Source organism: Haliotis rubra, unplaced genomic scaffold (genome assembly GCF_003918875.1).
Source record: "Haliotis rubra isolate DU_JTF1 unplaced genomic scaffold, ASM391887v1 Scf155, whole genome shotgun sequence".
Classification (NCBI taxonomy): Eukaryota; Metazoa; Mollusca; class Gastropoda; order Lepetellida; family Haliotidae; genus Haliotis; species Haliotis rubra.
Window position 1 is genome coordinate 1,577,795 of NW_025765503.1, and position 15,926 is coordinate 1,593,720.

The 15,926-nt window shown below is 37.7% G+C and overlaps 3 protein-coding genes across 3 annotated transcripts; 2 read left to right on the forward strand and 1 right to left on the reverse strand.

The window, feature by feature from the left end:
* The first annotated feature begins 4,610 nt into the window (after positions 1 to 4,610).
* On the forward strand, positions 4,611 to 5,960 carry LOC124270798 (heterogeneous nuclear ribonucleoprotein A2 homolog 1-like). Its single transcript, XM_046705839.1, has 2 exons — positions 4,611 to 4,709; positions 5,457 to 5,960. The coding sequence occupies exons 1-2, from the start codon at positions 4,611 to 4,613 to the stop codon at positions 5,958 to 5,960; spliced, it is 603 nt and encodes a 200-aa protein (XP_046561795.1).
* Positions 5,961 to 9,588: 3,628 nt separating this feature from the next.
* LOC124270799 (keratin-associated protein 6-2-like) lies at positions 9,589 to 10,440 on the reverse strand. The gene is made up of 2 exons (XM_046705840.1): positions 10,435 to 10,440; positions 9,589 to 10,158 (listed from the first exon to the last, which is right to left on the reverse strand). Exons 1-2 carry the CDS (start codon positions 10,438 to 10,440, stop codon positions 9,589 to 9,591), a joined length of 576 nt encoding a protein of 191 aa, XP_046561796.1.
* Positions 10,441 to 14,658: 4,218 nt separating this feature from the next.
* Positions 14,659 to 15,578, forward strand: LOC124270800 (keratin-associated protein 19-2-like). Its single transcript, XM_046705841.1, has 2 exons — positions 14,659 to 14,664; positions 14,973 to 15,578. Exons 1-2 carry the CDS (start codon positions 14,659 to 14,661, stop codon positions 15,576 to 15,578), a joined length of 612 nt encoding a protein of 203 aa, XP_046561797.1.
* The last annotated feature ends 348 nt before the right edge of the window (positions 15,579 to 15,926 follow it).

Sequence of the window (15,926 nt, forward strand, 5' to 3'; positions counted from 1 at the left end):
ACATAGATACAGCTTTTACAGTTTCAAAGTTGTTATTCTACCGAGGTGTGCTGAAGTAGTCTTGTGCTGAAACCATTCGCTTTTCGCGAAATCAAGGTTTGGATTCGTGTGAGGATACGTGTGTGGATGTCTTTCCTTGTGTGTCATGTCATTATATTGCTTGAATATTTAAAACAAATTCCTTCAAAAACGTATCAACTCATACATGCCAAACTAGTCCATGCTGGGAGTGGGTACACGTTCAGTGATTGTTGTATAATTTAACATCATATTGATATTTTTATAGCATTTTTATTTGTACTGTAAACCAAACATTTTACTATGTTTGTTACACACAGACACAATAGGATGTTCTTTAAATCTGAGTCAATCTTTCAAAGGTTTTCACGACAAAAGTCAATCAGCTCATCCAGGGGTGATATCATCACATATGCCATAGCTATTCAACTTCCAATCCATTATTATGCAATGTCAATCTTTTGAATAGATAGTGAATCTCATTTTGATACCCGATCCTTGCTACTTATTTATATAACATAATCTTTACGATTGACGTCAAACATGAATATCAATTTCTACACAAAATCCAGAAGTTTCATATAATGATTAAGACGGTATACTTATTTGTCTAAGGAATTATAATCACAGTCGGGGATATTGGTAATATAACATTGGTCTGTAAGAATATCAGCCATCTAATGTCATCTAAAAATCATGAGCAAAAGCAATGACGACAGACAATCAATCAGGTCGAGAATTTGCGGTTAACCTTCAGTTGCTTAGAGAAACACATATTGAAATAACTGATAGAAACGGAGAAGTATGAATGTGTCCACTGCCCAACATGCCCTTGGAAAAGTCAACAGCCTCCATCCAGCGGAATGCGCATCGGATCCATCTAATTAGTCCCTCCATTCATAGAATGTTTATTCATACAGTTTAGATCGATGAACTCAACAGGGGCAAGTTTAGAGTTAGGTTATAATTTACGACATTTTGATCATTTAAAAGTATTCTGGGAATATTGCTGAATTCTAAGTTAGACAGAAAGAGAAAACGCTTTCAGATATGTTGCGATTCGGGAAAAGCCGCCGCTACGCCTCATTAACCTCAGAGGTATCAGATTTATATGCGATGGTGAATACGATAGCGATACATGTAGTGATTGAGTCTACCTCATTCCCTGTCTTCCTCCTTTAGGTCCGGCGTGAATCGCTTTATTGTACTCGTTGTTCGTGGCTTCAGTTTGTTGACGAGAAGCATTCATAACCGCCTCAAATGCAACAATGCCGATGAATGAGCCGATGAAATTAAGTTAATTGGAAATATTGTGTTGAGTGAAATTAACATATCCAAATGCTCTGCCTTCAGGAAAAATACATGCTCAAATACTTTTTTACTTTCTGCCCGATTTAGAGCTCGGAAACGGCTTAGAACGAGTAGAAATCACTTTCAAAATACAAACGAGAAAGGTTGATGTCATTGTGTCTGTTAGTGTGGAGAGTGGGATAGCTTTGTGGTTAAAACCGAAGTCACTTGTCACGCCGAAGGGCTGGGTACGATTCCTCTAATGGGTATAATGGGTAATTCCCTTTTCTCTGGATCGTAACAATGTTGGAGCATTGCTAAAAGCGTCGTAAAATATATTTTTTATAAACAGAACAGTCTGATGGCAAGGACATTTTCGCACAAGAAATTATTACAAATAGAAATTATGTCTTAGTTGACAAACCCCCAACTGCCTGATCTATTTATCTACACTATTTAACTGCGTTTAAGGCACGTAGTGTGAATGACAGATGCCACCATGACTGTTTTTTAGTGGTTCATTCACACAAGTTTCACACCTACATTTATTTTGTTCTTGACCACAAATGAATTCTGAGAATAGTCAAGAGTGAATATTCTTTTGCGTTTACGCACATAAGGGTATAATTTTAATTGTCTAAAGATTTTAACTTTGTACCCAGATACTGCATCACTGTTTAGCCATCGACTGGTTATCTCATCTTACAACAAGCAGTGGAGTATTTGATAATAGTACATGTACAAGCTCGGACTTATCACCAAATACCAAAGAACATCGTCAAGTACAATATAATATAAATGCCAGCACTATTCACATCATGTTCGGGATATTCACAATGCAAACTATTGTATATTCACTTATCCTAAATTCAAGTGAACGACTGAGTGAAGAATATCTAAATCATAGTTGACAATGGGTCAGTGGTAATTCACACTAGGACACATAGTCAGGACAAAATGACAATAGAGAGTGTTCCTTCTATGTTGGATACCTATCCCGATGCCATTCATATTCTCCACTACCAGGCATGGAGACTTGATTATAGATGATTTTCATCTGAATGAAATCCAAAATTTAAGAAATGGAAAAACTAAATATTAGTGAAAATGCTCTGGCAGTGACACGAGCAAGTTCAAAGAAATTCAAATAAATAGAAAGAGCATGCAAATAGATTCACATGAATGTTGATGGTGATTTTCCTGTACCAGATCTGTGAGGATGAAATGAATGGATTGTGGGCGTTTCACACATTAAGATAATCACGTCACAAAGATCACTCGAGCAGTACGTTTCGACGAGTCTCACAACGTGAAAGTAATAAATATTTATGACCTACCATCAGTTTTATAGAGGCTCAAATTGGAAATAATCTTCGAATGTAATTTATTTACGAGCATACATCGACGACATATAACCAGGGTTTTATTTGTTGTAAGCACCATTTAGATGAATTCAAAGCGTACATTTTAATTTTACATTCCAATATCCCAGTAACGGAAGGAACGAGAGAGGTGTTTAATATATCCATTGCCCAACACGCTCTTAGCAATGTTAAAAACCCAAGAGCTTGGCAAAGTAAACAACCCAGCAAGACTCCATACCCCTGAACCTGAATTTAATTATCTTCCATTCATGGATTCTTACTCATATTATATGGGTCAATCGACACGACAGAGGAAAAGAAAAGCTGAGATCGTAATTTACTTCACTAACTTGAAAGTAGACTTGAGGCAGTACGTTCAAATGCGTAATAGGAAATAGGATCTCATATGGATCACATGGGTTGCATTACATAAAAGTGATACTTAAACTGATTGTTTCATTCAGTTTCTAGAATTACATAAAGCACTTAATGCAACGCTTTAATCTATAAACGCTTTTGAACTGAGAGAAGTTAACGTGAAAGAAATTAAGGTTAAGGTGAGTGTTTTCTGCCCATTGCACTCATCATGAAATGCATTGGAAACCTATTTTGAAGATATGCTTTAATACTAAGGCACAGGTAACATAAACAGCATAAATCGAACAAACTTAAACACTTTTCAAGAGACGTTTTGCTATTTCCTTCACATAACAATGCAAAAGTAATATATGAAGTCGAAATATTACTTGCATAAAATGTGAATGTAAAATGATAATGTTATCGATAGTGACCAAAGTAAATTATTCGTTTATTTGTGACCTGTTCATTAGCATACGTGTGGCACAGCCTTATTATCATCCTATATGAGCGACAGTACACACTGCCATGCATTATACATCAAACGTCGGTATTTGCTTAAAGTAAAATATATTCAACGCTTTCAAAATTGTAACATTTCTTGACCAACAGCTGAAAATTTCATAACATATATTTAATCTACACACAAAGTAAAGTCTCGTCTCTATTTGAACAAGCACGAAACAAAAACAGTACTTTAACACTGTCCCTGGTAAAAAAAATTGCCATTGTCAAACAACATTACTTTTATACTTCCATTTTTCGGGAAATTTTGTGAATGGGGGGTGCTACATTTACATTTTGTAGGGCAGGACATGCATACACCTGAACACCTAATTTTCAGTGGTATAGTTAATACAATTTCCATTTACCCATTTACAGAATTTGTTTTTCTGAGGATAGTCAATATTGGGTATTTTTTGCACTGACGTGCTCTTTTTTTTTTCTATTAGACAATTAAATTCGAATACACAATGTGTCTTGACATACTTTTTACATTGATAACACCGCTCACATGACAGCAATAGTAAACAGGATTTCATTTGTGTGGAACGTGTTTTACCCTTCTTTGGGAAGTGACTGACTAAATGACAACGTGATAATCCAAGAGATTGATACATCGTTTTTATGAAATTGTTTTGCTTAGGGCAGCATTTCTAAGTTTTGTGTTTCTCATCTCCCGACCGACCCTTCTAATTGTATTGCCGACGCCCCACAAAAACGATGTTTTTTTTCATTCCAACACCCCCGACTCGAACCCAAAACGTACCGCCTGGTCATACAAAATATTTATCTAGCTGAAATGTTTTAATCAGTTGCAAGTCCAAGTAAATTGTAATAAGAATTATAATAAATGAGAATCAAGTGCATTATTCGGATAATTTTGTCTTTCTTTTTTTTCCCGACCGACTGACCGACCGACCGACCCATATTCAGAATTTGGTAGCTACGTGAAACACATTAAAAAAATGATGCCCTTACATTCAATTCCGAGTGATCGTACAAATAAAGATGTAGGCAATTATTCAAGCGGTTGCCACATGATACGGTCAGGTGGTATGCATTTAACGATGTAACGGCATGGCGAGTGCCCACGTGACCACTGAGAATCAGTATAAATGGGTGCCACCTTATAGAAACAGTATCAGTCATCCCATCACTGGTGTGTCGTCTAGTCAAGTCTGTTCATCATGAAGGTAATATAAACGATCTGCATGTGTATTTTATTTTCTTAAGTGTAATTTGTTGAGATTTAGGAGGACTCTTAAGGTGGGGAAAACAGGGTTGAATCTCCGAATTATGAGATACATATACAATCATACGTAAGTCGTGAACTTCTTTACTCAATGAATGCCATGTGAAACAGCGGCCTTATTGTTATGAACGGACACGTGTTATTTGTCCCCAGTATGACATGTGTCATAAAACTGTGGACATTGCAAATCTGATATGATAAATTAGAGTAACTTTTAATGAATAAGAGTATCCAACGAAAAGGAAAGTCCGGACAGTTTCGTACTTTATCTGCGATGGATGTATCAATGAACGTGAAAGTAGAAGCGATTATAGCAATAAAAGGTTGACGAAGAGGGTTTTTAAACGTTATTTAAGTACATGAGTACATGGTCTACAGCTCTTTTTTCATACAATTTGTACAATTATTATCTTTTTTTTTTTTAATTGACAATTCTCACACGGCTTATTCGGACTGCTAACAATTTGTTTCAAGAGGCACATTACTTTTTTCATGTGCATGAAGATGTGCTAGTTTCGAATCTTTCAAAATGATGCAAACACAAAAACTGCATTCAGGGATGTCTGTCGAACATCGGTCATACAGCATTACTATTGTAAACATTAAATCAAAACAGTAAATAAAGTTTCTCTATTTTCATATTTCAGTTTCCCCTTATTTTCTGTTTACAGTTCGTCGTCGCTGTGTTGTCCGCCATGGTCTGCTCTGCCATGGCCCAAGTGTCTCTCCTTGGTAAAGGAGTTGGGAATTTCGGTGTTGGCTTCAACAATGGACACATTGCTGGTAAAGGCTATGGCTACAACCCATACAATAACTATGGCTACAACGGATACGGATACGGTAACGGTAACGGTAAAGGCGTTGGCAACGTTGGAGTTGCTGGTACAGGCTATGGCTACAACCCCTACGACTATGGCCACAACGGCTATGCCTACGGTAAAGGTGTTGGCAACGTTGGTGCCGGAAAGGTTTACAGTAACGACTACAACCCCTACAACTACAACAACAATGGCTACGGTAAAGGTGTTGCTGGTCACGGAGCTGGTCTTGTAGGATACGGACCTTTCGTTACTGGACACAGTCCCTTCATTGCTGGACACGGCCTTTACGGACATGATGGCCGCATTGCTGGACATGGACCTTTCGTCGGAAACGGTGTTTATGGACATGGTTGACCCTTTGTTGGTCATGGAGTTGCTGGTTCATTCGTCAAGAAAGCTAGTCCGTATTACTACCGCTAGACATATGCGTACATGCCTTATGTGTGAATGTTTTATACTGTATTGATGTGTTCTCCTTATCAATAAAATGGATAAATGTACGTTGTGTATTGTATTCATTCAAACAATCGTATTCCACGTCAACTATACTGTGTCCGTATTGATCTCGAATTTACGTCTTTTGCAATTGGGAACATTCAGATTGAAGGTAAACGAAAATCAATGATTTGTAGTAGATAATCATCTTCGATTAACAAGAAGATCACAAGTCTTCTCCTTACAGTGATTGAGTGAGTGAGGTTAGCTTAACGCCGCTTTTAGCAATATTCCAGCAATATCGCGGCGGGGGGCACCAGAAATTGGCTTCACACATTGTACCCAAGCGGAGAATCGAACCCGGGCCTTCGGCGTGACGAGCCAACGCTTTAACCACTAGACTACCCCACCGCCCCCTCACGTGTATGTAATATCCAGGCAAGCAAACCACTGATTCAGTATCTACAAGAACATAGGTGAAACTCCTGTCCTAAGATCCGCCTCCTCACACACACACACACACCCACACACACACATACACACGCGCGCACGCACGCACGCCTGCACTCACACACAACTGTATCTGAGATAAACTGACAGTTGATATGCTACTCAAAGAGTTCGTGCAGTGAATATAAGACCATAGCATTCTGTAACAAAGTGCTATTTGCGTTCACATTCACTAAATTGTGTCATAAGGCAATCAAGCTGTTGCTATAGCAATGCATATATACACCGTTTACAGTTTCCAAGTTGGTTAGTGATTGTGATATAACTGGGCATGATATTGATATTTCCTATAGCATTTGGTTTCTTCTGTATTCCCTTCTGCAAACACACAGTGGTCAAATATAACATATTGTAGTACTTTTGGGGTTGAGTCCCTCCCAGGAAGGTCACCTAACCGCCTGCACACAAAGTCAGCAGCTTACTCACTTAGCCACCGCGGCTTCCTCGAAAATATGAAAAAGTGAGAAAGTGAGGAATTTCAAATGTAACATATTTTACATTTGACCCTTTTCTAAACCACATTGCGCATTCATGGGGTTGCATACAGTACTCAATGCTGTCTAGACTACCAAATGCCAGACTTCTTTTTTTGTGCAAGCTGTGGTGGTTGAGTTGGGTAGACCACTGACTTTTTGTGCTGGCGATTAGGTGCCTGAATCAGATGGAACCCCCAAAAGTACTACAATCTGTACTTTACTGAGAAAGTGTAATCCCAAATATATCACGTGTTACCATACCATAGAGTATACCTTAAATCCGAGTCAGCGTTGTAAAAGAGAATTAGCCCATCCAGGGGTGATATGATTAGATACGCCATACCAGTTTCACGCCCGGTCCATCATTATTTACTTTCAATTTTTTGAGTGAGTGAGTGAGTCATATCGGCAGTATTTCAGACACACTGTGACATGAAACGTAGCGCAAGCAATACATGTTGTTGTAAATTCTTGTCATCAAAGGATTGTCAAATAACTAGACTATCTTAAACCGTTATCTTAAACGTCTTTAAGTTTTAACATTTTTAAAAACCTAATTGCATTATTATGTATTAGGTATAATATCCTTATGACTTATATAGTAACATAATTTTAAACATTCTTACCATTGACTTCAAATATGAATCTCAAGTTTAAAAGAAATCAGAACACGATTCAGAAAATGATCGAGACAGTACACTTACTTGTCAAACGTTCAGGGAAACCACTTGGATTGTAATCGTAATCGGTTATACTTTTTTTTGTAAATTGGCAGTAAAACGGTGGTCTGTTAGAACGTAAGCCAGCCATATCATTTATGGATTATGAGCAAAAGCAATGCCGACATCAATCAGGTCGAGAATTTGCCTTCCCTTGCAAATCATTTTAATCATACCCGAATTGATGACCTTGTTTTAGATAACCCTGATGACACCCCCACCCCCAAACACCTCCACCCACCCACCAATCCAAAAAAAAACACACGTAAAAAGGGGAAAACAAAACATATTTATTGACTGTTTTTGGTGTGATACGGATACGAGCAGGTTCCATCATGCATGATATTTCAGTAAGATGACAGTGACAAAATACAAAATAAAGATACTGTCCCACTAAATTTATGAATCGTGTTGGGATTTGTATAATTATATTTGAAAATCTTAACATTATTTAAATATGTAAGTTATAAAGAGCGGGTGTCAATGTTTCAAATTGAATTAAGTTTTAAAAAATAGTCACCACATAATGCCATTAACGAAATTTTACTATTTCTTCAAAATTATCCCCGGTAAAGTGATCTCCCTTTTAATTGCTGCCGATTTATAGCCCGGTTTCATGTTGTATTGTAAGATATAAAGACATATTTTATGGTTCATACTAGCTTTACACATTATATGTGATAGTCTAGTTATTTTACAGTCCTTTGATGATGGAATTTATATCAACATGCATATATTATGTATGCAAAACGTTTCTAGTCACGGTATGGCTGAAATATTCAAAAGAGTGAAAGTACATAGTGATGGAATGGGAGTTGAATTGGCATGGCGTACCTTATCCCCGCATGAGCTTATTCCCTGTTATAACACTGACTTGGATTCAAAGGATACTCTAATGTGTATCGGTAACAAAGATGGTACTGTTTGTAACATATGTTATATTGGGGATTACACTTCCCCTGTGAAGAACAGATTATTTTGTATTTTAGCTGGTTGAGACCCATTCGGGATTCGAACTCACACAGTAAGAGTCAGGTACCTATAGCTAATCGCCAGCACACAAAGTCAGTTCACCACCTCACTTTGCCACCGCGGCTTCCACAAACATGGATAGTTATGTTACATATTTTACATTGGAACACTTTTTATACGACATTGTATATTCATGGTTCCAGTTTACCTAAAAACGCAAATGTTACAGAAAATATCATTGACAGTATCATGTCTATTTATACCGCAAGCACTAACCGCGTGATCACTCAATGTCAAATGTCAGTTTATCCCTGAAAACGTTGTATGTGCGAGAGAGCATGCATGCGTGTGCGTGCGTTCGTGTGTGCGTGCGTTCGTCTTAGGAGTTTCACATATGTTCTTGTAAATACTGAATCAGCTGTTCTCATGATTAGATATTACTTACATGTGTGTTTCTAAAGGAGAAACTATGTGTATCGCTACGAAAGGACAGCAGATATATTAAGATTATCAGGGGAAAATATGCGATCTTCGTGTTAATAGTAGATGATGATCTACTAAAACTCTCGTAATTTAGCAAAACATTGATTTTCCTTCAGCTTCAACCTGAACGTCCCCTCGACTCCAATTGCACAATACGTAAATCCAGATCATTTCGCACACAATATAGTTAATGTGGAATACGGTTGTTTGAATGAACACAATACAATATAAAATGTATTCATTTTATCCAGTTTATTGAAATAAAGAACAAGTCAACACAGTACAAAAACATTCAAACACGAGGCATTCAACCATATGTCTGTAGTGGTAGTAATAGGGACTGGCTTTGTTGACGAATGAACCAGCAACTCCATGACCAACGAAGAGTCAACCATGTCCATAAACACCGTTTCCGACAAAAGGTCCATGTCCAGCAATGCTGCCATCATGTCCGTAAAGTCCGTGTCCAGCAATGAAGGGACCGTGTCCAACGAAAGGTCCGTGTCCTACAAGACCAGCTCCGTGTCCAGTTACGAATGTGCCAACACCTTTACCGTAGACGTTGTTGTAGTTGTAGGGGTTGTAGTCGTTACCGTAAGCCTTTCTAGCACCAACCTTGCCAACACCTTTACCGTAGCCATAGCCGTTGTAGGGGTTGTAGCCATAGCCTGTACCAACGACGCCAACGTTGCCAACGCCTTTACCGTAACCATAGCCGTTGTACCCATAGTTGTTGTTGTAGGGGTTGTAGCCATAGCCTGTACCAACGACGCCAACTTTGCCAACGCCTTTACCGTAACCGTGTCCGCCATAGCCATAGTTATTGTATGGGTTGTAGCCATTGCCTTTACCAGCAATATTGTTGAAGCCAACACCGAAACTCCCAACTCCTTTACCAAGGAGAGGCACCTGGGCCATGGCAGAGCAGGCCATCACGGACAAAACAGACACGACGAACTGAAAACAGAATAAGTTCAAACTAAAATAACTCAGTTATGAAAATACGGAAATCATGTTCATAAGATGTTCCCAATAACAGTATGATGTCAGGATCACACCAGGATCGATGGATTGATTGATGGATGGATGGATAAAAAATAAACAATGAACGACTTAACGCAGTTATACCGCAGAACTTAATTTGTATACCCACAATCTGTTTTCACTGACAAAACACCAAATTCAATCCCAAAACACTTTAAACGTGATAGAACAACATATCGTTTATATTACCTTCATGATGATAAAACTTGACTAGACGGCACACCAGTGATGAGATGAGTGATACTATCACAATAAGGTGGTCTCCATATATACTTATCTTCAAGGGTCACGTGGTCGTTCACCATGCCGTTATATGTGCACCACGTGACCGTATCATGGGACGACTGCATGAAGAGTTACGAACATCATCATTCACCCAATCAATCGGCATGATACTGATTTGTTGAATCTACGCAAAATGAAGATTTGACTTCAGAAATATGGAATGGTGTTATTGCATCAACTGAATAAAATATTCATCTGAATGTAATTAGTGTTTAAAGTATTAACAGTTTCAATCTATATTTATCTCTCGGATTGTCCAATTATCATTTGGTCAGCCGCAATAAGTTCACATTATTCGATATGTAAACCGAGCTTTCGTGAATGATTACCTAACTTTGACGATCAATAGGGGAGTTATCACCTGCATACCCAAACAAGGGAAAAACTGAAAATACCTAAAGAACTGGTGCCTCATACCACTACTAAACTCTATTTATAAGATAATAAGTACCTGTATCACAAATAGATTGAAACGTTCACTGGACTATTTAATTCATGAAAACCAAACAGGCTTTATTCCAGGGAGATGTATTAGTGAAAATATCAGATTACTACATGATGTATTGTTTGAAACCAGTAAACAAAATAAAACAGGCCTTCTATTGTTGATTGATTTCGAAAAAGCATTTGATACTGTTTCAAAATCATTTGTAAATAAGGTGTTACAAAAACTTGGATTTGGCCCACATATCATGAGATGGATCTCAATCCTCACTAAAAATGCTACCTCCTGTATTATACAAAATGGGCATCTATCTGAATTCTTTCCAAACAATAGAGGCTGCAGGCAGGGGGACCCTAACTCACCATACCTTTTTTTGTTTGTCGCAATTAGAATGATTGATATAAAGTCCTTTATTGATGCATTAACAATTTCCGCCATAAAGAGATGTTTTAAGAATGTAAGTTATAACAACCCATGTAATGTTCCAATCGGACAAATTGCGAGTATTGGGGCTAAAATAGATCAATATTGTAATGTGGACAATCCATTTTGGAAAGATGCCCTGCAAGCATGGAAGAGATATAGAGGTCTTTTTATAACTGATCAGAATGACATTTCCAAGTACTTGCAGAACCGCTCTGTTTCAATCATCAGCTTTCGGATCCATCCCTATTTATAAAGGACTGGTTTGATAATGGAATCACAGACATAAAGGACCTCTGTAACTCTAGTGGTCTATTGTCGTTTGATGATTTCAAGACCAGAAATCCAGTAAGGGGAACATTCTTAGACTATAACTGGGTGATAAAAAAAATTCCAGTGTTCTGGAGAGATGCTGTTGGTAATCATAAATTCGTAAACCAACATCTAGTAAACAATGATGCTGTACATTGTCTTATTGTAGCTTCCAAAGGTTGTAGAATGTTTTATGACAAATTGACAAAAACTGATGTTTTATCCGAGGTGATTGGTAAATGGGAAAGCTTGATTATTATCCCTTTACCATGTAGTAATATTTTCACTAACTATAGAAACTGTACACGTGATACTAAGGTATTTGATTTCCAGTTCAGGTTTATTCATAAGATTATATATACCAAGAGCGAATTAATGAAAATGAAATTAGCAGATAAATATATTGGTACATTTTGCAAAACAGAACCTGAAGATATTGTCCATGTTTTCATCTCTTGTGAATATGTACAGACGTTTTGGAATGATTTAAGAGTGTTTCTTAGAAACAAAAAAAACTTGTAGTAGTGAAACTAAAAAGGCTACAACAAAAAAAACCAATGGCTAATGAGGTCAAGTGAGCGGCGTTGTCAATGTTCTCAATGATTTCAAGGCAGTATGTATTTGCCAAATGCAAGACTATTGGCTGACATGAATTGAACGCACATCTGAGGTAATTTTCATGGACACAGACAAACAACTGAAAACTCTCAAAATGCGTACACACAATGTGAATGCGAATGAATGGTATTCATCTCGATGTTAGGAAACTCCATACAGTTTCCTTCAGGATTTGATTTGTTCGTTCGTCCTGCACAAATACAGGTCTTACAAAATTAGAACCTAAGAGGAATCATTTTCGTTCGACTGACGTTGTCACCGGTTCAATGGTTGTTTACTTAAACGTCGCATTTATAAAAAAAACAACATTAAACAAAACGAAAAACATATTCATCTGTATTATGTCAAAACAGAAATATGAATACAGTGAGGTCAACCATTATGTTTTGAAATTTCACTTTGGGGTGTCATTATTTGAGAACCATGTTATATGATTGGATACAGATTTGGGTGAATTTAGAAAATGATTATTCCATTTCACACCTTGCTAAGAAGTTAGCTCATAACAAGCCAAATGAGTGCAAACGTGTTTTACATTTTATATGATGTGCACTTGAACTTGTATTGTTCCAGGTACAATCCGAATATTTCACACTGGTGCTGAAAATGATTTGACTTGTCTGTCGGGATAAAGTGAGTCACACAACCTTAAAATGATAAACGATTAATTAACAGTTACACAGAGACACATTTGAGCGATCAAAGAGCATACATAAAACTACGGTTTTATTTAATGTGATCACCACTGAGACGAAGTCAAAGCATCCATTTTAATTTTATTTACCGATATCCCAGCAACAGATTGAACTGGAGAAGTATTTAATGTCTCTGTTACCAAACAAGCCCTGGAGAGAGCCAATAACCCAGCAAGACTCCATACACCTGAATCGGCATCGGATGCATCTAATTGGTCCTACCATTCATAAATACTCACTCACATAATATAGATCAAGGAACGTATAGGAAAAGGTTAAAAGTTAAACTATACATTAAGCAGCTCAGTTAAAAGTAGACTTGACACAGGTAAACTCGTTACTACGTTCAAATGCATAATCATACCCTCATAAGCGACCCCACCTCATGTGAATCGCTTAGCTCCTATTCAGACTGATAAATGAACTGTTTTACATTTTCTACACCTGTCAAAGATTAGAATGAGACTTATATATTTACCTCTCATCTCCTTTGTTAAGCGCGTGATGTTGATCAGACGTACAGTACATACACACGATGGTCAATGAGGCATATTCACATGTAAACTCTCATTGTAATATTACCAGCGAAATGAACACAAACAAGTTTCTTTTACAGAATATTATTTAATATTGTAATGTAATTAGGCACGAATCAAAACATAAGCAAACTGTTAATATAATATTAATTTGATCAATTTAGAATTTAAAATGTTGCGATTTATGTGTGACGCTTAGGCCGGTCGTTACGCCTCATTAGCTTCGCGTGGGGATAAATTTAATTCTTAAAGTTCGACGGTTTAGAATATTGCCACGATGATTACATCCACTTCATTCCCTGTATCCCAAATATATGGTAACACTGGTGATTGATGAGTTCACAGCCGAAGCGAAATTAAGTTTATGAGAAACAGAGCTTCGAGTGAGAACCACTTGTGCTCGCTAGTACATTTATTAAAGAACGTGAATGTGAAACAAAGAACATAAAAAGTCAAACCTCATGTTTTACCTGAAGTGCATTAGAAACAGTGTGGAAAGCACTTTGGTTCACTTGTGCTTTATCTTTACATTCATTATATCCTACATATATTGAAACATACGAATGCAAAAGCAACTTTGAAAACAAAGGTTTTTGGTTTTAAAGCTCTTTTTCGAAATTCAAATTTAATAGTGTAACAGACAGATCTGACAGATTTGCATAAGCCGTTGAACATGATGACCTCATATTTCCTAACTGCCTATTTCACAGGCTGCTGTTGCATGGCTGTTGTCTGTTCCTCTACCAGAAATTGTTAACTAAATGTGGTTGACCAAGTGATAATATGATAATATATAGAGAGTTGCATTGGAACTGTTAACGCATTGATTACAATCAGATTAATAACTTATGCAGTTCATACGATACTAGTATTTTCAAAGTGAAATCCTCGTTTTGCTTGCATTGAATAAAATCCGATTCCTTCTGATTGGATGAATATGATGTCCTTGCAGTCGTCTAATGACACGGTCACGTGGTGCACATAATGTTGTGGAAAGTGACCACGTGACCTCTGAAGATAGGTATATATGTAGGCAAACTCATAGTGATAGAATCAGTCATCTCATCACTGGTGTATTGGCTAGTCAAGTCTGTTCATCATGAAGGTAATGTAAACGATCTGCATTTTGTTTTCATCACGTTTATAGCGTTCTTTTGGTGGGGATTGCTGACTCTGAAAGATATTATGCTTTGTCCGTGAAAACAGGTTGTCAGCATACACATTATGAGACAGATGTATTATCATATGTGTATCAGTTCTGTGGTATAACCCCGTTAAGTCGTTGATTGTTTAAATCATGGTTTCATTATGAAAACGTACATTTATTGGCAGCTTCATATGTGCCTGATTATATAATATGTTTCGTATTTTCATGACAGAGGTATCTTAGATTCAACTTATTCTTTTTTTCAGGTCGTCGTCGTTGTGTTGTCCGTCATGGTCTGCTCTGCCATGGCCCAAGTGCCTCTCCTTGGTAAAGGAGTTGGAACTTTGGGCGTTGGCTTTAACAATGGACATATTGCCGGTAAAGGCTATGGCTACAACCCCTACAATAACTATGGCTACAGTGGATACGGTAACGGTAAAGGTGTTGGCAACGTTGGTGTTGTTGGTAAAGGTGTTGGCAACGTTGCTGTTGTTGGTAAAGGCTATGACTACAACCCCTACAACAACTATGGCTACAGTGGATACGGTAAAGGTGTTGACAACGTTGGTGTTGTTGGTACAGGCTATGGCTACAACCCCTACAACAACAACTATGGGTACAACGGCAATGGCTACGGTAAAGGCGTTGGTAACGTTGGTGCTGGAAAAGCTTACGGAAACGACTACAACCCTTACAACTACAACAACAATGGCTACGGTAAAGGTGTTGCTGGTCAGGGAGCTGGTCTTGTAGGACACGGACCTTTCGTTGGACACGGTCCCTTCATTGCTGGACACGGCCTCTACGGACATGATGGCAACATTGCTGGACATGGACCTTTCGTCGGAAACGGTGTTTATGGACATGGTTGACCCTTCGGTGGTGATAGAGTTGCTGTTTCAGTTGTTAGCAAAACCAGTCCCTATTACTACCTTTAGATATATGTGCTGAAATGCCTCAAGTGTGAATGTATTTATACTGTATTGATTTGTTCTCAATTAATAAATAAAATGAACCCAAACTATCCATGTATTGTGTTCATTCCAACAACCGGATTCGTGGGTGTGTTTGTTCTGTTAAATGTTGTGCACCTGGCCCCAAAACAATCTTTCATTAACGAGTTTCTTAGATTACTATCTACGATTAGATATCGGTCATGTTTTATTCTCATGATAATCCCCACACAAGTACAGTAAAGGAAGCTAAAATAATAGTGTATG

Excerpts from the sequence above, each read along its gene's own strand:
- LOC124270798 (XM_046705839.1), top strand. The coding sequence starts at position 4,611 with ATGGCGAGTGCCCACGTGACCACTGAGAATCAGTATAAATGGGTGCCA. Across the intron at positions 4,710-5,456 it reads CTGGTGTGTCGTCTAGTCAA|TTCGTCGTCGCTGTGTTGTC; the intron begins GTCTGTTCATCA and ends TTCTGTTTACAG.